Source organism: Helicoverpa zea, chromosome 10, assembly GCF_022581195.2.
Source record: "Helicoverpa zea isolate HzStark_Cry1AcR chromosome 10, ilHelZeax1.1, whole genome shotgun sequence".
NCBI lineage: Eukaryota > Metazoa > Arthropoda > Insecta > Lepidoptera > Noctuidae > Helicoverpa > Helicoverpa zea.
Genome location: NC_061461.1, coordinates 4,138,223 through 4,161,464, shown reverse-complemented (window position 1 = coordinate 4,161,464; position 23,242 = coordinate 4,138,223). Strand labels below are relative to the sequence as shown.

Genomic DNA, 23,242 nt, shown 5'->3' with positions numbered 1-23,242 from the left:
AATGATGCAATTGATGGCGACTCCACCGCCTACCGTGTTTACTGTGTAAATAAATAAATATTGAGTTTTTATTACCGGCTACTTATAGAATTGTTTAATTAATAATTTAAGAGGTATGTTTTAATTATAGAGAAATAATTTTGTAATAAGTTTCAATGAGTTTAAAAGTTTAAGCGGCTAATTATTTTGATGGAAGTGTATGAAAAGTATGTATCCGCAAGTATATTATGTGTTTTGTGAAATTCCCAAAGACAATAAGCAGTAGGTACTTTTCGTATAACTTACACTTAAATAAGCAACCAGCACAGATATAAGTTGAATGCCAGGGAATTAGGATGTTCTTATTTCAAATTGAAATCAACGAATCGAATTTAAATTTTATTTTAAAAAGAACATTGTATTATTGGTCTTAGGTTTGAGCTAACATTCTTATTTTAGATCTAAATGATGCAATATCATGTTTAGTAAGTTTACAAGTTATTTTTACTCAAGTTCATTTCTAGGTACTTTATCAGCGAAGATTTTGATGGCACTGACGTATTCGTCAACGATGGCGTTCACGATGGGCTTGGCGACTGAACTCATGAGCTCCTTCCAGCTCTGGTCGAAGATCACCATGATGGGGTCGGCTGAAACAGAAAAACAATAATTTCAGATTATTTATTCGCACAAAACATGGTAAGTAAACAAAAGTACATTATGGGCATTCAAAAGACAGAAGTCAGACTACCAGTCTTATAATATTGGGTGTCTAAAAATCAAACATTTAGGAAATATTACAAAACATTGTGTTATTAGGCTTATTACTTTCACGCTGAAACGGCTGAACCGATTCGGTTGAACTTTATGGCACCCTCAAGACTTTTTGTCAGGTAACCGGATGAAATCAGCTTAATCCAGATATCATATTACTTAAACAGGTTATCTTACCCTTTGACTTATCACCATTGAACAGGTTCTCGAACTTGAACGTTGCCTTTTCTATACAGTCGTAACTGTTTTCAACTTTTCCAACCTGCCAGTGTTCTACTCCATCTGCGCCAGTCACAGTCTTTATCTCCGCCTTGATGGAGATGAAGATTTTGTCTAAACACAGAAACGTATGTATGTTTAACCAATCATATCGAAAATAACACTATGTTAAAGTTATTATATATTTTTTATCAACAAAACCAATTCGGTTGTGGCTATTATCTTCGTTACTTCAACTAGAAAATTATTACATTTAATAATTTTTACAATTAAAATTAAAAACTATTCTAGTAAAAAACCTACATATCCTACCTAATCTACATAGTTACAAAATTTAAAAAAAGTTAAAATAAAAACTATGTATCAAAAAACTCATCCGCATCGCTGTCAGCGGGGATCGTTGGCTAGCTGGGCTGCATTGCCACGCTGAATGGCAATGCATATTCTTCGTTACTTAAAACGTTATTAGGTGAAATTACTAGTTGGTGGAAATTCAGGTGTAAGAGCTGCTACATATGACAATGTAGTGGCACCGATGTTATTTTCACTCCAGATCTGATTCAGGCTCTATAATTAGATTTGTTACAACTTGAGGAAAGTTACTTTAATTTGCAAGAATATTAGAACAAAAGAGAGTACATTCATAAGTTTTCTATATCTTATCAAAACTAGGAAAAAATAAGAAAAAAGTGTTTTAGACAAGATCGTAAAATAAAAACAATAAGGTTCTTACTCGTCTGCACTTCAAATGCACCATGTCCTTCGAAAGGCGCAAATATTAACTTTCCTGATCCAGTGTAGGTACCCTCCACTTTGATTGGGCATTCAGCTTCGAATAACAAGCTAGACTGATCCAAGTTGCGCCTGTGAAAAATTAAGAGGATTATTAAGTTTCGATAAATCCATAAAAAAATACCACTAACTAATATTTTAAATGCCAAAGCTGAACTGATTGTAATGAAGTCTACCTTTAGTATGGAAGTAAGTTGTATTCTGATGCTATGCTCAATTTATAAGGGTAAAATAACCAGGAAGAGCTAGAGACTAATAAGTTTTGATAGTATGGAGATTTGTCAAGTGAACAAAACATAATTATTCTGCGGCAGTAAAAAAATACTTACTCTACTTTTACCACTTTACATTTGCTGGTACCAATGACAGTCATATCCTCAAATTCTATCTTCAATTCTCCCTCTTGTAAGGTGGCCTTGCTCATTTTCAAGGGATCCAGGGGCGGGAGGCCGATATCCTTCAAGCCAGCTGCTAGGAATGGTACTGCCTTCTGCGAGGACTTGACCAAGCATGCCTTGTCGCTCCATTCGCACTTGTCAATGAAGGGAGCTGAGAAGAAAGATTGTGGATTAGTATTTAAATTGTGGTGTTAGATTGGATTTTGTATTGGTCAGATAGGCAGTCGCTTCTTGTAAAGCACTGGTACTCAGCTGAATCCGGTTAGACTGGAAGCCGACCCCAACATGATTGGGAAAAGGCTCGGAGGAAGAAGAAGAAGATTGAATTTTGTAAGTTATGGTGGCGTAGTGGTTAAAGCGACAGACTTTCAAGTACGAGTGTGAGGGTTCGATTTCTGGCCTGGCAAGTACCAACGTAACTTTAATTTATATTATGTAAGTTTTTAAGTATATCTTGGACACATGGTTGAGTAAAGATGAAGGGAAACATCTTCAGGAAACCTTAATATGACCTATTCTCTAAACAGTCAAGTTAAAAATAATGAACAAAAGTAAATAAAATATGCATAACAAAATAAAAAAAATCTTATTATTTGAACTTTTGCGAACTGAATAGAACATTAAATTGTATATTACCAATATTGCCGAAAGACGCAGCCACGAAGCACAAACACAACAACAAACACTGTGACTTGAACATTGTTAATTTATTGATAATAATAAATAACTATTTAACAAGCTCCTTCTATTGTTAGCAGTAAGGATGACACTGATGATGGATTTCAAGAAACCACTCAATATATACTGCTCAGGTCGTCCGGATAATGTCCTATTATTTTTTGTTTTAAAATCGTCTCTATATTTACGTCGTTGATATATTTTTTGTTAAATCTAAAACGTTGAGATTTTCTTTTGTTTGCTTATCAAGCATTTGATTACCTGCGGAACTTATTTAATGGCGGTTACCTAGTAATATATTCAAGGAAGTCATAATTGTATTAATAAATATGCTAATTTTAGGGAAAAAATATTATATCACACTTAAATGACTAAATTAAAATTAATGGTTCTCACGAACTGTTAGGCAAAAAAGATTTTTTTTTTCAAGTAAATATATCTGCTTAGTTTTAATAATATTTATGGGAAATAGGTAAGAAGAACGTAATACATACATATTTATAGCAACGATTACATTAATTAGATTATTACCGCGATATTTTTATAATAATTTTTATTTTGACGAGTGAGCAAGTTAGTAGGCATAGGGTAGGTATGTAGGTATATAGGGTAGGTAGGTAATTGAACTCTCATGAATGTAGTATCATTAAAATGTTGTTATTTTGCACCTGACACATGATTGGTTGTTATTATTTTTCAAAGACTACAGAGCTGAGACTATTTATTTGTAGTTAAATACTAATGTTATAAGATGAGTTTGTTTTTATTCTTTACATCAATTTGAAAAAAAAATCGGTGTTAGACAGCCACATTTATCGAGTGCGTAAAGTACTTCCCACTAGCCACGGGACACACGGGAAGTTATTTTTGTCATATTTTGGTATATCAACAGCCTTATGGTATCACTTTTGAAGATAGTTTAAAAGCCTTAGCTTTATCTCTTAAGATAAGAAAAAACAGAAAGTAAATGTTTAATATAATGTCGTTTTAGTATCCATGCAGAAATTAAATGTCATTTGCATAGAACAACATTGAGATGACGCACAGACATTTTTTGCACTGATTTATATTCCTAAAATTCTAAGATAAAGCTGTTGTGTTAGAGGTACGTATGCACCTGATTTCAATTTAAATTGACGTAGAATCACAGATTACTATATTATCGTAGAATGAAGGAATAGTGAACAACATTTTAATGACTTTTATCTCTGAAATATTTTTGAGTCTTTTCAGTTATAACAGATCTAGACACACGGCAGTGTGTCCGCCAAGTTCGAGCAAAAAAGCGACACACCGGCCGTGGGTTATATTACACGAACCATTTCGGGCCAAATTCGACCCCCCTATAACTCAAAATCTATTTTATTTACACATTTCAAATTTCTAGTATCTGTTGAGACCCCCTCACTTATCTAAAATACAAAATTTCATTAATATACCTATTGTAGGTCTTGAGATATTGACGTCAGAAAATCGCTATTTTTACTATACACTCACTGACTGACTCACTCATCAAAAACCTAGACCACTTCCAATGGTCGTATTGACTTGAAATTTGGCATGGAGGTAGGTCTTTATGTCAAGGTAAAGGGAAAAATCTGAAAATGGCCAAGTGTGAGTCGGTTTCAAAATAATGAAGGTGTAAAATACCCAGTGTAAAATACCCCTAAGGAACTAAAACGAACTAAAGGACAATGGGCACAAATATATGGGACCTGGTATACCCCACCAATAGGAATGTCATATATATCATTGGATAGGCCTTTTTATGTAGGACAAGATTTACTATGACAGCTTTGCTGAAATGTTTGTCCGTTCTGAGATATAGATCAAAAACTGTGCTAAAGTTAGAACTAAGTAATCTATTGATACCTCAAGTTTTTAAAGGAAAATCTAAGTACTAATAACTTTAAGTCTTGTAAGTACTACTGTGCCCGTTAGGATCCATAATTGTTACTATTATGTAGCATTTCAACCTTTTATTGTACCAACTGGATGTTGGGCGTAGTGAGAAACCGCACCAATAGGAAAGTCATACATATCATTGGATAGGTCTTTTTAACTGGTACAACATTTACTATGACAGCTTTGTTCTATTGTTTGTCCGTTCTGAGATATAGATAACAAACAATCTTAAAACTGATGCTAATCAATACTGTAATCTGATTTTCTTTCATATACAAGACTTACACTTAGTAGTTCTTAGATTTTCCTTTAAAAACTTGAGTTATCAATAGATTACTTAGTTCTAACTTTTGCACAGTTTTTGATCTATATCACAGAACGGACAAACATTTCAGCAAAGCTGTCATAGTAAATATTGTTCTACATAAAAAGGCCTATCCAATGATATATATGACATTGCTATTGGTGGGGTATACCAATCTGCCCATTGTCCTTTATCTATATTTATATAATATACCTTCGAATGGTCGTACCGATCTGAAATTCGTTACAAAGGTTTGTATTTAGTCAAAGTAAAAATCTGAAAACGGCCAAGTGTGAGTCACTTTCGAAAATAACGAATGTGTAACTTTGATCCACGAACATAATATATGATAACATGTCATGTCAGTCAGTTGGTAAATCTAGTCCATTTAGTTAATCTAGTTCATTTCTTTGTAAGAAGCATAGTGCATATTCAAAAATCTGAAAGATAGTATAAATGAGACATTTCCTTAACTAACTTAATCATAAGAAAAAAATAAAATAAACAACCTTACAAAAATAAATGAAATCCCACCCAAAACAAAAATGTGAAAGGCTGCCAAGTTCGATAATATGGAAATCCTTCGCCTATAAAAGAAGTGAGATCTGAATAAGTACCAAGTTCCATACACATACCTCAGTTAAAAATAGTTACTTTTTAATAATGTTACTTGGCAAGTTTTAATAGAAAATTAAATACTTGATTCATTGCGTTTAGTAGGTTTATAAGAAGGTGTGTGAAAACTTGCCAAGTAACATCATTAAAAAGTAACTATTTTTAACTGAGGTATGTGTATGGAACTTGGTACTTATTCAGATCTCACTTCTTTTATAGGCGAAGGATTTCCATATTATCGAACTTGGCAGCCTTTCACATTTTTGTTTTGGGTGGGTAAAGTTATAATATACTAATATTGTAAAGCTCAAAAGAAATATATCTGAGTCTCTTTGGTTCTAATATTTATACCAATCTGTCAATCTCAGGAAATATTTGAAAAAACTTGGGAGGTTTTTTAGCCTTTTCGATGCGGACACGGGAATTAGTTTCCACACGCTGCGGGTGAAACCACTGGGTAGTCTACTCGTAGATATAAAGTAGTACTTATTTACGGCGACAGACTCAGACTAAAAAGATCTAGTCTAAATAGTGTGAATTTCTTCTATATAAATAGTGTCTAGAATACCTAGTTAAAAATAAAAAGACTTAATTAAGACCGGCGATGAGTTAGGTACGTAAAAATAAAAAGTCCAGAATTTTATAAATCAGTAAACTGGCGTGGATGTGGATGTCTTTTTAAAACATTTCTTCCTTTTTTATTTACGATTTAGTTTTTTTACATTCATAAACAGGTACATTCTGCTCAGAAAAAGACTAGAAAAGAATTCTATTGACGTCAATTTATTATTATCTTTTATCAAATGGTCGGTATCCGTATCGGTATATATCGGGACACGACCGGAAAGAGATCAGGCGCAGGACATGGATGCATGGGTGAATCAATTACCAACTTCCAGGCTACGGGCTGCTTTGTGAATCGAACCCGAGACCTCTGGCACAGCAGCTGCGCTTGCGACCACTAGACCAACGAGGCAGTCGAAATTGAAATATAAGTATATATATAGCACCATAAAGAATTACAAGGAGCAACTACAGGTATTCGTACAGATTCTTAAACAGTAATTGCATATTCCAGTTTGTCTAACAATGTAGTCCGGTATGTAGCAGACATTAAAACTTGTGGAATTCTATTTGTTCAGTTCACAGAGGCTCCGTTGGCTCGATGCCACACTTGAACTAGATTGCACCTGTTATTTACTTTATCTCAACAATTAATTACTTCACTAACATTCGTGACTTCTCAATTTACTACGCCAAAATTAGGTGCTCTGGAGTTTTAGCACTTTTTCGTTGTCTAGTCTTGATAAAATGGTAAAAAGGTTCTGCAGTATAAAAAATGTGTTTTAATTTCTTTTTAGAATTTTTAAGTATCTGATCTAACGTGAACTTAACCATAAGATATGAATGCAGTTATATTATACTTAGGTTGAAAATTGCCAATGATAATTTGCAAATTCATAAGAACTACACAACTTTCTCAACCTCTTTTCCACCTAAACGATTTCATACTAAACTAGAGGTAATTCCCATACGTCGAGCATTTGCAGTCAAATCCCGAAATGTATCGGCCGGCTAGGCATAAAGTGTCTTGCATACATGTCGATTCCGGCCGTTACGGTCGTCAGTCGCCTCCATACCGCCGCACATAGGCTCGCTTCACGTCGTATTTTGAACATTTATGGCTTGAACAGCTCGTGTCCGAAGTACGGTCCGTGCGACTCAGTCCTGTTACTAGTTAGACTGAAATCGGCGTGTGAGAGTATGATGTCACTCTTGAATATTTCGGCAATGTATGTTGCGATTTCCGAAGCTCGTTGTGTGAGGTTCTTTATCTGCTGAGGAATTGTCACATACCTATAAAAGTTGCCATTTTATAATATGAATAACCTGATTTCGATCTCAAATGAATCTGCAAATCAGACCATGCTTTTTCACGAATAGATTAGATTATTTTTTCTTATGCTACTGCTCGGCTAATATTATGCGCAACTTGTACCCAAAGACAAAGACCTTAAGCAAGGATGCTTATCAATTCTCAGACACGCCTTCTTTACACAAAGTAACATGAACCAATGAAACCAATAATATACTGGTCAAACATAACAATAACAGTAAACATGATTACCATTTGTTATGGCTACATAAGACCATTCATTGCGTGAGGCCGCGGTCTCCTGGGAGGCTTAAACTGTGCCTAATAGAAGCCATTGCCGACTCCCATGAATTTCAAACGTAATTTGTGACACGATCTATGTAGGTAGCTTTGGAGGGCATTACATAAATACTATTTAGATCCTACGGATTAAATGAAGGTGTCTATAGTATGTAGCGGAATAGTGGTGCATTGTCAACCTTATTCAATTTGCCTAGGTTGTTAATTTGTTTGAAGTTGTAATGGTATATAAATGGGTCAGCATGCAAAATCAACTATCATACCGCCACTATTTATCACCTCTTTTTGCACTAAAAATTATTCATCGAATCACGCGGTCCTATCTAGGTATGCGTTGGGTATGGGTGACATTGATCTATTTTAGTTTAGAGTAAGTAAAAAAAAAACTAAGAAGAAACCAGATAAACGTTTGAATAATAATAAGTTCAAAAAGAAATAATTTATTTATTACTTTATTTCATTTTTAAAGGAAAGAAACGTTCCATATAAACATATAAGTTAAAAATAGCAACAAGTTAAACAGTAACTTTCCACGTTAGGAAATTCACGTGTTAATTTTAACATATTTATGTTAATTAACTGCGAGTCTTTGACCGCGTTTAATTAATAAATATTGTGGTTAATATTTTTTGTTGTATTTCATAGGTCGATAGACTTTTGTTAGAACATAGGTATAGGTATTGTGTGATTCACAAATGTATTGTTTACGTCTACTGCGAATTTTAACAAAAACTGGGTTTTCTAGTCATTGTGTGCATATCACATGAGAAATATTGATTTTAAATGTGACGAGGTATTCATTAAATGATTTTTATATTTAGAGTGCCTCTTAAGAATCGTTTTTCGAAACATTGGCTTCGGCCAATACAGAAAAATATTGGATCTCGATTTCGATAAAACCAGAAACAATAGAAAGTCTTCAAAATTGTCGAAATATTCAACAAGCCAAGAGAACCAATACCATTAAATCGTTTAATTTTTCAGATACATTCAGATATGTTTTTATTTAAGTTATAGCTTGTAAAATACGTCATATTTTTCGCGGTTTCACACAAAGGAATTCACAAAGATTCTGTCAAGCGTTTGTTGATACCATGATAGAAATTGACAGGTCTTCACCGCGTGACATCTCGTGAACTCGAGGGTTTTTTTTTTGCGTAGAACGTCTTTGAGTACGGAGTTTATTGCACTTTTGTTTATTTAATAATAAATACGACAATATAACTCAGCAATTAATATTTATTAACGGTTGTCAATAACAATATAATTTATTTTTAGTAGTTTCACTTCATAAATATTTTGTGAAAAAGATGCACCATGTTGAATAATAATATACGTAAACTTGACGTCATAAAATCAATTGATGGACATCGATAAAGGGTGATAAAGGTCATATTATTTAATTAATCACATAAATTGCATCAATTTTCCTTTAATCTATAAGCATATGCTATTCAGCATGGTTTTATTTAACACAAGTGACTACTTTGCTAACTTTGGCATCTCCATACGCTAATTGCACCGAAAATAGACCATACTCAGTAATTAACATCACGTAACCTTTCCACAAATTGGTTTATTCAATATATTACAAACAATGATGTTAGATATCAAAATTTTCCATGTAATACCTAATATTATTAGACTACCAAATTATCGTATGATTTCAGAATAATTAGTTGGCCCATGTGTTAGAATTTCAGTCTCATAAAATTGAATATGAATTGATATTTATTGATGTGGTATTTATTTGTATGTTTTCTCTGTTTTGGATTCTTACTGAAGTAGGTGTGAAGCTTTGAAAAATTTGCTGTCGTGGCCTGTTCCTGATATAAATAAACTACTATCCGGCTTTTTTTACATTTTCATCATCTCATCATTTTATCTGAACCGCTGTTGGGTCCAGGCCTCTTCCCACGCAGAGGTGTACGTAAGTGTAATGCCTGTTCATTTTACAGGATCACGTCTGTTAATAATAAAACATTACTAATTAATATTCGATGAAATGTTTCACTGAAGTTAAATACACGGACAGTATCTATTTATGTGACAGCTGCAGCCGGCACGGTTCAATGAGTGTGTACAAATAAATATTTTTGATTGTTTTGTATTAATTTCCGAATTTGCATTTTCGATGTTGCGGATTGTGTGCGGATTTATTTGCGGGTAATTTTATTATGTATTTAATTTGTTTATTTGGCCTAGTGGGTAAAGGACCAACCTCAAGTACGAGGGCGCGGGTTCGATCCCAGGTCAGGCAAGTACCAATGCAACTTTTCTAAGTTTGTATGTACTTTCTAAGTATATCTTAGACACCATTGGCTGTGTTTCGGATGGCACGTTAAACTGTAGGTCCCGGCTGTCATTGAACATCCTTGGCAGTCGTTACGGGTAGTCAGAAGCCAGTAAGTCTGACACCAGTCTAACCAAGGGGTATCGGGTTGCCCGGGATACTGGGTTGAGGAGGTCAGATAGGCAGTCGCTTCTTGTAAAGCACTGGTACTCAGCTGAATCCGGTTAGACTGGAAGCCGACCCCAACATAGTTTGGGAAAAAGGCTCGGAGGATGATGATTTAATTTGTTTATGCGTAAGCATAGCTCATATTAAGTGGTTAATTTTATTTACGAACTGGCTAATAATTACAAAGGGGTTACCTCTGCCGAAGCGAAATATTTATTGACTTTTCTGAGTAGGTATACAGGCAAAGTCATATGCATTAGTTTGTATAATGTCAAAGGTGGATGTAGGAACTAGAATTTGTGTCACATGAACCACATTTCATGGTCCATTTCAAAGGCTTTGGTCGGGTCAAACACTATGTCAAATACAGTCAAACATGTAGCCTGTTGCTAGATTTACAAAGGGAATTATTATACCTTTGTATTTTGACTTAAAATATATAAACTATTTCACTGCGATAACAATTAGGCACTACTTTTTTTTCAACAAATAAGTCAATGTTGGATCTAAACACATTCTAATCTGTTTCACCATAAGAAAACCCAAAAATCACATTTATTTTATTACACGCTGCAGATTTTACACCCGGGTGTAAATCGAAAATTCTTGTGCAGACACCCCCTCGCATTCGACTCCACAAATATTATCACGAAACTAATTTGCTCCCGAAAAGCGCAACACTAAAAATTGACATTTACTACTTGAAACGTAAAATCAAGATGTGAAAATACGTCGTACATATTTGATGCTCTGTTAAGAAGTCTTGGGTAGGAAATATCATCTATCTGCTGGTTGTACGGTCGTCGCATCAGCTATTTCATACAAAATTCAACGGTTCCCTCAAAGCATTGGGGACTTCGGTCCAAGTTTACTTCACGATTGACTGTGCACCTTTGAGCTGATGTCGTAGTAGTATTTAGACTTTGTTTTAGGATGTTGGATTGGATACACGGAGGCGATCTGTCAAGGGATGCAATCATAATAGATGTCCGAACCGACAGTCTCTTATTTCAAGATTAGTTATTTTGTCTTACGGATATAGCTACTGATGCAAGGCGACAGTGTTTCCTAGATTCTCTGAACACGTAAGGTTTCCCTTGTTTTGTAATCTGAGAAAAGGTTAGGCAGATTGCCGATGGTAGAAATAGTTACTACGAGGAAATTATATGTTTATGATATAAAGCTTTCAGTGCTGTTAAGCATCAAATCAGTGCAAAATTTAAAAATCGCGACAAACTGAACTTTCAATTTCAAAACCCGAATAAAATCGAAAGTATCACAACAGGAAAACACTAACCAATTCTAATCACAGCAAATCGTTGTGACGTGAATCACTCGGTGTTTACAATACAATGCTGCACCAGCACGGGTCTGTTCCGGCGGTATCGCATTAGCATGCAAATGGATAGGACATGCCACGTGCCCCGCACGATAATCGCACGACCTGAGACGCTTACGGCCCACTTACGGCACGGTGACATAGATCACAAAGACTGTGGACAGGAAGGCGGGTTTTACTTAGAAATAGTTGTGTTTTATGGTGATAGTGTCAGGTTGGGCGTAAGGAAAAAGGTTTCAGGTTTTTTTTTGCGGTGTGTACTTTGACAATGTAAGAAATTGTAACAATATTATATGTATTGTTAAAAAACAAAATAAAGCCAAGGATTTAAATTTCGTAGTAACAAATGGCGAACATAGGTTTGTGAATGGTCATAAAGAATTGATCAAAGATTAAGTTGTCATGTCCTGAAACTTTTACGAAATTATTAAAAGCTTATTATACCATATTATACACCAGCTTCTGCCAGCGGTTTGCACGAACCCGGATAAAAAGTAGCCTATAGCCTTCCTCGATAAATGGGCTATCTAACACCGAAAGAATTGTTCAAATCGGAATAGTAGTTCATGAGATTAGCGCGTTCAAACAAACAAACAAACAAACTCTTCAGCTTTATAATATTGTATAGATATAGCTTTGTTATACCAAGCATTATTTCAATTTGTAAGAAAATAAAAACACGAAGTAAACACATAGAAGATAATGAACTAACCATATATAGTCCAGCCATCTTTGGAAAATAGTTTTGCACCTTTTGCCGGTCTCCACGGTTTTACGTTAGTTTTTCCTGAAAGGATGTTTAGCCTGGTTTCAGAAAGCATTACACAGCACCTCCTTTCATGCTGGCAGAAAAGATAGGTGTTCGTATACCGCCTCTGTGGGTTTAGCAAAGTAATGGCCGCCGAAATTTTTAAAAAGCTTTTTATTTCTTAAACATGTGCGGCGTTTTCGAAATTATTTTTTGGTTTAAGATTATATTTTAGAGAATCGTAAAACATGTTTTAAATATAACATGTGAAAGTTCTTCGCCGCATATGTTCTGATTCGATTCTGCCAGTTTCAAAGCCTAAATAAAAGTTTATTTACAAAAAAAAAAAACTTACAGAAATTTACGTAAGTTGGTATGTACATAACTTGATGTAATCTTACATGTAGACTTATTCTGGGCAAGACAGTGCGTTGCAAAAATATCTATTCATAATTATAGGGCTGCTCTAGGTGCTCTAGGTAGTAAAAAATCTGTAGGTGTACCTACAGATTTTTCCTTACTACACTTTTTGTTTCACAAAGTGACTAGTCTATAAATTATTTAATTGTAATTCTCCCTAATTAATTAAAAAAATACAATGTCGCCAAGACTAAAGAATTCACGACTCATGATTTGTTATCTTTTGATTAAAACTTGTTCAAATTTGTTGTTTTACTTATATTTTAATAGCGTTGTTAACTTTAAAAAGAAATCGTTTCATTTTACAAAGAGAACTTTTTCTAAAATTCTAAAAAAATTTTGAAAAATAACAATTGAAGTTTTTTTTAATTTAATTTAATTACGTGCAGATAAAGTTGAAAGGGCCATATATCAACTCGAATGGATACAGTAGACTGTAGACAATTCATACTTAAACGCTTAACTGTTATTGCAAACGTAAAATGCTTTATCATCTTGACAAAGTATGGAATCATTATCTTAGAAAGCGTCATTTAACAGCACTATCACTGATAATAGACGCGAAACTCTTTCGAAAACCCGTTATTTCTGAATAAAATGTACGTAAAGTCTTTATCTTTGTAAAAAGGTACGTACCCCTATCTTTAGTGTTATGGTCTTTACATTATGGGGCTGGCTTTTGCACTCGTTGCATCGGTTAAAGTTAATTTAAAAATACTGTCGGTTGTAAAATTTTGTCAAATAGTGCTATGCTTAGTAGGAAGGAAGTGTTTTAAAAAAGCTATAATTAAAAAAAAATTGCTAATTAATAAACTTGATCATCATGGTTTATTCAAACACGGTTATTTAGGTCACTATTCAGTAATCTGTGGTATAACTGACAAAAACTTAACAAAAAATATAACAAAAGATCATTATGAACTATAATTTTAGTGTCTCAAGAATAATTGAAATAAACAACTATGAAAAATGGTCTCAGTGAAATATTTGTATAAATTAGTATTTTTTTATAAACTGGCTACTTAGATAAAAAATATTTTAATGGACTTAATTAAATTATGACATTAAAAATAAACCTCGAGTCGTTAATATTGTTTTTGCTACAACTAGGTATATTTTTTTCAAGATAAATGAGTGCCTTTATGTGACATTCATTAGTTCCTATATTGTTAAATTCTTATATAAGCAGGGTTGGATCAAAGAGTTGCAGGATAAATGCACATCAAGTTACTGCATCTATTATTATCTTAAAAAATATTGTTTGATTAGAAATTGTTGACATACTATTTATTTTTGTCATCAACGCCTAAATATTGCTCCCAACTGTATACTAAATAACTTCTGTCTACAAGTCAGATATCAAAAATACTCGAGAACTATCGATTCATTCGTTCATGAGGGCTGCTAAACAATGTGTCTTCGCGCTTCCCTGCTGCCACACTGCTCAACGGATTCCGGTCACGAACGTGGAATAAAATCTATATGCTAGACGTGTTCCGCTGTGCATTAGATAAATGCGATAAACACAGATTAGTGCGCTCGAACGCGGACGTTGCTGCCTTATTTCGGTGGTCGTCGGAAGAAAATGTTTCTTTGCTCTGGTAATTGTTGCGTGTTCGTAAATGGGACGTTGTTTTTTGTGTTTTAAATCTAGATATAAATGGGGTGTAGGGAATTTGTGTAGATGGTTTTTTTTAATGTTAGTTACATTTTACTTTTATGTTTGCGTTGCAAAGTTAAGCTAGGTACTACGACTTACGTATACATATGACTGCTAGTTTAGTGCAGATTCATAATTTGTCTGAAAAAACTAGCAACTTAAATAGGTATAGGAAACTATTGATGGTTTTCGTAGAAAACCATAATAACAACGTTACCAGATTTTAACATCCAACTTTCTCATTATACATGCCGTACTTTTGTTATCGTTATACTTTCACATTAACATATCCAGCAAAAAAATATCGTTCAACATCCTTGTTCCCTTCAAGCATCATTATTCTGAAGTACGTACACTTCTCGCGTCGATCCCTCAGTGCAACGCATTATAATTATTCGGAAAGTTTTCACTAATGTTTAACTTGGGGAGATTCATAGAGGGTGCTATCAAAGAGATCTTTTGTATCTAACTGTGCCTACTTACTCCCAGACTATATAGTCTGGTAAATATCTGAGTGTTATTTAAGTGGGTAGGGATAACGGATATCGTTTTTATTTTTTAAAAGTGTAATTATTTTTTGAAAAGATTTAATTTTTTGCAACGAATTGTGTATTTAAGCTTAAAAGTTTTACATGTTCAAACAAACATTTGATAAACATGAACTCAACAATATTTTAAAACTGTTTTACTTAGTTAAATCAATTGAGGACGTGTTCTTAATCTTTGGAACTGTCTGCTCAAGGAGATCAAAACGGTTCAAACAAACTTATGACCACTTAGATAGAAGTTACATGTAGGCTTGTTTTCCTTCAACTCAAAGTCTTTGTTTCGTACTAATTCGTCCCAGTAAGTCGAAACAACAATAAATTCAAATTAGAGGTTTGTAAAGGCTTACCATTTAAAGCTATATTGGTCTAAACTGTTTCGTAATCATTGCAAGAGGCATAGTCGCTTACGTCATTTTGTACTTAATTAGTAAACGCTTTACATAACGAATGTAAATACAGGGCTATTTAATCGAATTACTTTTAAGTAGATGGAAACTGAAATGATTTGGGGCCTTTGATTTTTGATTCGCTAATCAGAAATAGGAGTCATGATGCGACCGTGGCGACTTAAATCTAAATAAGTTGACATTTTAAGGAAATAATTTTGAACTGTTATGTCGAATTATGGTTAGTGGGTGCTTATTTCTAGTGTAGCTCAGATATTGCAAATTCTCAAAGCATTTTAGTTCAAACTTACCAGCTATCGATCTTTCTATCGAACCTCCAAGTTTTGAGGTTCTTATTAAAGTATTTTCAGTAGTTTTACACTACTTCATACTTTATGTAATATATTTAAAAAACCTATATTGTATGTACTGTAAAGACCGGCAAATTAAACGCTATAGTGTCACAATTAAGTATAGTACGTGCCTCGATAGTCGCGGCGGCCCCTCGCACTTGTAAGGGTTTTATCTTTAATTACACCATGGAACATAGGACCTTAATGGGGATAGTTTGTCGTGTTATGTAGTACACTATCCGTATGCTACAATATTGCTGTTTTATTTATTTCATCGAATACAGATAGGTAATTTCAGATATATATCTGACTAGCTCTCGCCCGCGGCTTCGCTCGTGTAGAGTTTGGTAATATGAGAACAAGAGAATTCTTCAAAAGTCCGGGATAGGAACAATCCTATGTTCTTTCTCAAGGTCAACTCTATCACTGTACCAAATTTTATTAAAATCAGTTCAGTCGTTTAGACGTGAAAGCCTAAAAGACAGACAGACAGAGTTACTTTCGCATTTATAATATTAGTAGGGATTATGGTACTACAATGAGTTTATAGTGGTAATCACAGATAAATGAATATTTTCTTGAAGACTGCATAGTTATTACACTTTTTCTTATTATTGAGACCAACCAAGAGCCTTGAGTCCCATTTATCCAAAATAAAAGAATTGACACAATATAATCAAGTATATTTCAGTTATTTCAATTAATATCGTTGCAGCTGCCTTTATCAATTATTTCCACCACAATATTAACTAACTAACCTAGCACAGGACAGGATTTCAGCGTCTTAAGCCAAAGTAAACTTGGGGACGTGACGAGCCCGCTCCATCGTAACTCCTAACTAGTTAAAATATGAATGGCGATAGCACCATATCCTTGTCAGTAGCTACATGACATTGATATCAGCTCCAAGTTGCAGTTAGCAATGGAATATTCATGTTGCATTCGACTTCGTTGAAGTTGCATCTCCATTTAATTATATTCTGTTCTGGAGTAGGGAGTCAATGGAGCTGTCGTGATGCTTTTGTTTTGTTGTGATGCTGGTCGTTGATTGTATGATTTGGTCTGTTGGAGTTTTGTTAAGTTTTTCTGGAATAATTTTCTCTTGATTTTATATTTTAAACGATCTGTGTACAATTTAGTTTTACCTAAAAGCTTCGTGTAGGTATTAGATACTATCTTACTAAATAGTCTGGTTTCTGATTGTTGTCGTAAAATATTATGTCAACGCTCAGACGCGGAACATCATATTATTCCAATTAGTTACTCCATTTGCTCTGTACTCACTGTTACTTACAGTAGTCACTTACAGAGGAAACTTTTACTTAATCACCACCTGCTCCTTGAGTTTAATTGTACACTTGTGTGAATCAGCGAGTTCTGATCCCTGTTTGTAACTAATTAATATTAAAAGCGATGGCTTATTAGACGATTCTCGACTTGTCGAAAATTCAAACAAAGTTTATGAGGCGTCGTGATGAGAGCGTTGGCGGTGCGTAGGTGTCGCTCTTAACCAAAGTCTTATGGCACTTTCAAATTGCCTTCAACAATTAAGGCTAATGATTGCTGTTGTTTGATAGAATATTACGAAACGTGTTGTTTATTTGGAAATAACTGAAAGCGATTGATCTGGCAGTACAAATGTTTGGCTTTCTGCCAATATCATTCTCAGAATATCTTCATATGGGGCATCTACACGGATGGCACAGAATGTATTTTAGTGTTACAGTTATTGTGATGTGTGTTTATAATTTGTGTTTGTTATGGCACCGACGACTACGTGCGAGCCTTACTCGCTAAAACAAGAAAATATTGTACCATTCTGACGATTTTTCATTTGTCTGACGCTAAGAAACATAAAAACTGTCCGCTCAGTTTTATTTGAGAGAGAGTAACGGGTAGTGAAGCGTCTCGACTGAAAATGAAATTACATCAGACTTCAGCACAAAGATAAAACGTTTATCCCAGCAAATCACAGTTGAAAACGTAGAACATTGCCCATTTGCTAAGCGGAGCTTGAAGTGCAAGTTTTTCACATCTTTCTTTATAAATAAACTAGGTTCCGCTCGCGGCTTCACCCGCGTCAAATTCGGTAAGAGAACTCTTTAATGTCCGGGATAAAAACTATCCTATGCTCTTTCTAAAGGTCAACTCTATCTCTGTATAAAATTTTATTAAAATCAGTTCAGTGGTTTAGCCGTTTTTATTTTTTTAAATTATTGAATAATTACATAGGTGTGTTTCTTAAGTCTAAACTCGCCAAACTTTTACGTTTGATGGCGAGAACGCGTGAACGCGTAACAAAACAGACAGACAGGCAGAGCTCTTTACATTCGCATTTATAATATTAGTAGGGATGTAGTACATTCGTAGAGTAGCGAGGAATGGGTCTTTTATGATGTGGCCGTTTAAAGCCGAGTTGGCGTTTGTGCAGCAAAGATATTTTCTCACGAAGCGGGAACCTTCTTTGATAGTTTGCATTCTGGCTATGCAAGTGTAATTGCTAGGTGCGAGCGCGCTTGACTTTTACCATGAAGTTGAATCTCGAACGTCTCGAGTGAGTGAAATGAGGCCTATTTGTTACCATTGTGTCGTTTATTCTGGGAAATAGATTATGTGAGCTTGGATTTATAAAATAAGGAATGAGCTTTTTCTTATTCACAAGGTGGACACAAATGAAACCTTACAAAAGTTGTTTATGAAATTCGTTTTTTTATAAACTTACACAAAAAAAGATTTAAAATTGTAGTACCCAACTTTTTGTTGTGCGGTGTGCTTGAATACCAATCTTGGCAAAGGCATTTTTCATTACCAAAAGTAGGGGTTAAAACTCTTCAGACTGTACCTTCCTCAGCAGCCGAAGCAAAACAAGTGAATAACTTCATATTTAAGTGTCAGAAGTTTCTTACACCATGAAACATAAATATCTATTATGAGGGAACGAGCCAACTTAGTAAATAAAAGGAATTGTTATCAAGTATCTCTTGAACGACGGAACAGGGTTACGGAATATTTTATTTGGGTGTAATATCCGAACATACAGCAACTAAACGGTTCTTTTTTAAATAGTTTTTCAGTGACCTAAAGGACTGGCAACCCTATTTTCCATTACAAGTCGTAAGATTTAAAGTAACTAATACAGAATACAAGACATATTATTGCAATCTGATTTCACTCATAAGTACCTGCTTCCCGCCAAACATTAGCTAAGCTAGTTAAAACCACTTTAAAAATAGCTGAGCACTATATTTTTTAACTTAATAAGACTTTCCTAGTAACCTATTACGTATGTGTTATTCGAAGTAACTCCGATCCAAGTGCCCGACAGCCGTGTAAACCTACAAATGAAATTGTTCCATTAATTGAAACTTAAAGGTGAGGTCAGTAAGGTCGGCCCACGATACCCGGTTGCTGACAAATTCCAACCAGCCGACATTCTACGGATACTTCCAGCTTTTAATTGCTAACTTAATTGCTTCAGCGAAAATTGTTCTAGAACAACGTAATTTTAGCACGGATAATATAAAAAGCGTATTTATATTTCCCGTTTACGATGTTTAATTAGTCGGAATGTAATGAGACGGTGTAATTTTAAACAAATTAAAGTGTACTTACTTTTTGGATTAATTGTAGGTAATTGTTTGCAGTTGTTTCGGGATCGTAAAATTGAGAAATAAAGTGGAACATAAAGTATAATTCAATATCAAATTATTGACTGTAAAATAAGTGAAATTACATTTTACACCTGTGTATTTTTCTTTACTAACCGAATGAAGCTATGAGTAACTTCAACTACTGAATACAAAAAAATAAGATTAATCGATGAAGAAAAAATGTGAAAATTTAAGCTTTGTTAATCAAAATCATGTTTAGACTATAACTAACTACTATAGTTTTACATGGAGCAAAATAGCCGCAGGCATACATACTACAAAACGATTACAAAATGCAAAAGTATCATCATAAAGTATCGTCGTAGCCAACAATTCATAACAGTATCGATACCCACTTACTTATTATTCGAATACAAATCAAACGGAACAATAACCGAACACCTACACGCAAAATACAAGAAAATAACTTCATTACACTGCAGTATTCAGAAACATAGATGAGTATAATTCATGGAGAAAAAAATGACTTTCCTTCTTCCGAGGTATTATCAAAGAAGTTTTTATTCCCAACCAAACGTCAACATTTTTTTTGTCGACACGCTGTGATTTTCAAACAATGAAGTAAGTGACTCCATTAAAATGTAAAAAGCAATGCTCAAAAAATAAATGGTCTAGAAAATCAGATGTAGGTATCCTAATCGTCATGACATTTTTTGCAAAAAAATTAAGGTATTTAGTCCTAAAATACATTAAACATTGAAACAGGAAAACAAATCCTTTTCGTTTTTATCATCAGCTAGTGAACACTCTGTTACATTCCTACTCCGTGTGTCTGATTGACGTCGGGTGGGGCGTCAGTAGCACGATGCACGTCGGACTTACATCGTGTAATCAGCGACTTCGCACCACTCTGATGTATCGCTGTCTTAACTGATCTCGAGTCTTCCAATAAAATTAAAGCCTTGTTTTTCAAGTGGGAAAGAATTACTTGTTTTATAGCTTTGTTAAGTTGGTTTTTGTGTGACTAATTACGAATGTTTAAGGTTCATCTATGCATGCAAACCAATACTTAATATTATTATCTAGGATATGACAGTCAAAGTTGACAAATGAAGTGTTAAGTTAGACTACGAATCAAAACTATTAAAACCATCATTTGCATCGAGTTTCATAATGGCATAACTTTATCATAAATAGACGAGTTAAATATAAACCGATTTGCACATTTTTTACACTATAAAAGGTCTAATTGACAGCTACACGTTTAAAAATACCCAAAGGAGCTGCATAAAGACTTTTCTAAACCGCTTTTATGACTGAGTCTTTGCCGATATGAAATCTAAAAAGATCTAGGTGTATCGTCAATGCAAATACGTCAAAGAAAACTTTATTCGCTTGCTTCTGCGAGTAGTAACGAGGCAACAAGGCTGTTACTAGAGGCGTCGGTGCTTGCCGTAAATTGTGAACTATTGCGATTTATCTAGATTGAAATCTTTAGCGCAAACTTCGCTGCTAGGATATATTCGGTCTTTTTGGTAATGTCAATGTACGTGTAATGGGAAAAAGTGTCTGTATGAGTTTTTTGGTGAGAAATCTTTTAGGTTTATTACGTAATTTGGTGTAGCACTTATTTTTTTTACTAAACGTTTTTAGGTTAAATGTGTCTCAATAGCTATACATTCTCAGTATTGATATCGTCCAAGTAAATGTTCAGTTTTTAGATACACAAAACAGGGTAAAATTTGCTGTAACTGTTCTTATAAAAAATACCTTATGAGATGAACATGTCGCATCAGTATTCCCATGCCAAAATTGTAGCTACACTAAAACGTCCATTATAATTCAAACTCAAATATCCTCTCAAGGAATAATTGTCATCGTCCACCGCTTGCATCTCAACCTTGTCTCTCTAACCCGGGCTGCTGAGCAATCCGCCGCAAGCCTCAACTTCTCCGACACAGTTCAGACGTTCTCGACTAAGCGTTTTATCGTTACGTCGCAGATCTGCGCTTGCAACGCGCTTATTGTTCATTTGTATTGCAGCTTTCTTAGCTGCTAATTGAAAGGGATATTTATATTTATTTTTTGTATTAGCATTTGTAGTAATTATATAAATAAATCCTTACATCCCTTGGTCACGCCATCACGCATGAAAGACTGTATCGATAAAGCTGAAAATTAGGGGGGAGGTAGTTTAGACCCGGGAACTACAGGAAGCCGTTATCTCGGGACGCGGGCGAAACCGCGGGTGGAAACTAGTAACAAAATATAAACGAATTATTCATGAATCTATAATTAGTTTGGACTGACTAAATAAGGAAAGCTATGATCAAATTATAAATAGAACGGATCAAATATTGAAATCAAATTAAACAATTTCGCTATAGAATTCCATTCGATCATGAAATTTCACTCCAAATTGACAACTCTCAGCTAATAATATCCCATAAATAGCCCAAGGCCAACAGTGATTGAAAAGGTGATGCTCATTTTACATCGGTTCCGATAAATGCTCTTGACAACGATCGCGATTCAATTAATATTAAATAACGAGTAAATTGGGAAATACCCTATTAATTCCATTTCATGGTTTCCAAGAACAGACATTCCCTTTGGGAAATGATGTGGAAAAAACGGGAAATGATTAAAGAAAGTGTTTTTTAGTTTCATACTAAGCACGATCCAATATCAGTATATTTTTTTGTACCGTGGTCCTATTGGCTAGTATTATTTCCAGAACGGCAACCAAACGAAGCTAGGTCTTTCCATAAGCTCTTCATTCCCTCAATACAGCCAACTACAAACGGGAGCAAATTATTATTTTGAATTCCACTTTCCACAAATCCTATTCCCGGAATTAAGTCTACCAAAAATCCGTGGCAAAGTTTCGGACGGTCTAGAGCACTTTTGACCCGGTTCGCTTAATCCTGACCGCAACGTTTGGTCTAAAATTTGGCGTTTCACCGCAAGATCTTGGCACTTTGTTTTAACCACGTTATTGTGGACGCCATGTTTGTTTGCGGCCAACAAATTGTTGTTATGAGATGTGTCGTGTTTTCGGTTGAGGTGAGACCGTTGGTTGGGAAAATTTTGCTCGTTCAAAAGGTTTTTGTTTTTCAGTTGTGGTGTTTTATTTGATCTCATTTTCTCGTTTTGGTTGATGATGAGGAAATGTTTGATCTGTTTTATTTTTTGTGGGAATAGATGAGTCCTGAGAACAGTGACACGCGCTACAAGGCGTTCTGCAGTTAGGTACTATCCCATAAAGGCGAATTATAGAGGAATCGAGTAAGTATAGAGTAGCACATATCCTACAAGCATTTATGACCCAGCTGAAACATTATTTCCACATATTGACTCTCGTCAACAAAAAAAAAAAAACATATTATTCATACAGAACCAACATCGAAATTCAAATGCTATTCACGCTGCTACAAATATACAGGTCGAAGCCTTTGACCATCAGTTCAATTCGGCCTATTTCTCTAGGTCAGTACCTACTTATAATGCATGACCAAAGTGCTATCAGAATACATATCGCCCAAAACCAATTTGTATGACGATCTCCGTATCGACCATTGCAGCTTCTACAATCTACGTTGTAACATTGTAAGATGTAATTTGATTTCGATGTTATGTTCTAAGGTTTTCGTAGTTTGATACTTTAATATAGTTGGTAGATGAAGTCAGTTTGCGGGCTTCCTGAATTACTAAAAATTATTGCAAAATTTTAACTGCCCAAGCTCATAATATCAGCTCAAACATAAGTCGGTACTTCCTTTATGAATGCCTAAGTGAAGTGCAATCATTTGAAACAAGTCTATAAAATTCTTCTTTTGAACTAAACTATGTCAGAAAACGCCAACACATTGACAA

At 34.5% G+C, this 23,242-nt stretch overlaps 1 protein-coding gene across 1 annotated transcript; it reads right to left on the bottom strand.

Annotated features, from left to right (window-relative positions):
* Window positions 1–365: 365 nt before the first annotated feature.
* Window positions 366–2,955, bottom strand: LOC124633877 (protein takeout-like). Its single transcript, XM_047169249.1, has 5 exons — window positions 2,799–2,955; window positions 2,094–2,313; window positions 1,706–1,836; window positions 931–1,086; window positions 366–629 (listed from the first exon to the last, which is right to left on the bottom strand). The coding sequence occupies exons 1-5, from the start codon at window positions 2,860–2,862 to the stop codon at window positions 484–486; spliced, it is 717 nt and encodes a 238-aa protein (XP_047025205.1). The 5' UTR covers window positions 2,863–2,955; the 3' UTR covers window positions 366–483.
* Window positions 2,956–23,242: the final 20,287 nt, after the last annotated feature.

Excerpts from the sequence above, each read along its gene's own strand:
- LOC124633877 (XM_047169249.1), bottom strand. The coding sequence starts at position 2,862 with ATGTTCAAGTCACAGTGTTTGTTGTTGTGTTTGTGCTTCGTGGCTGCG. Across the intron at positions 1,837-2,093 it reads TGTAAAGTGGTAAAAGTAGA|GCGCAACTTGGATCAGTCTA; the intron begins GTAAGTATTTTT and ends AATTTTTCACAG. Across the intron at positions 1,087-1,705 it reads TGCATTTGAAGTGCAGACGA|ACAAAATCTTCATCTCCATC; the intron begins GTAAGAACCTTA and ends TTCTGTGTTTAG.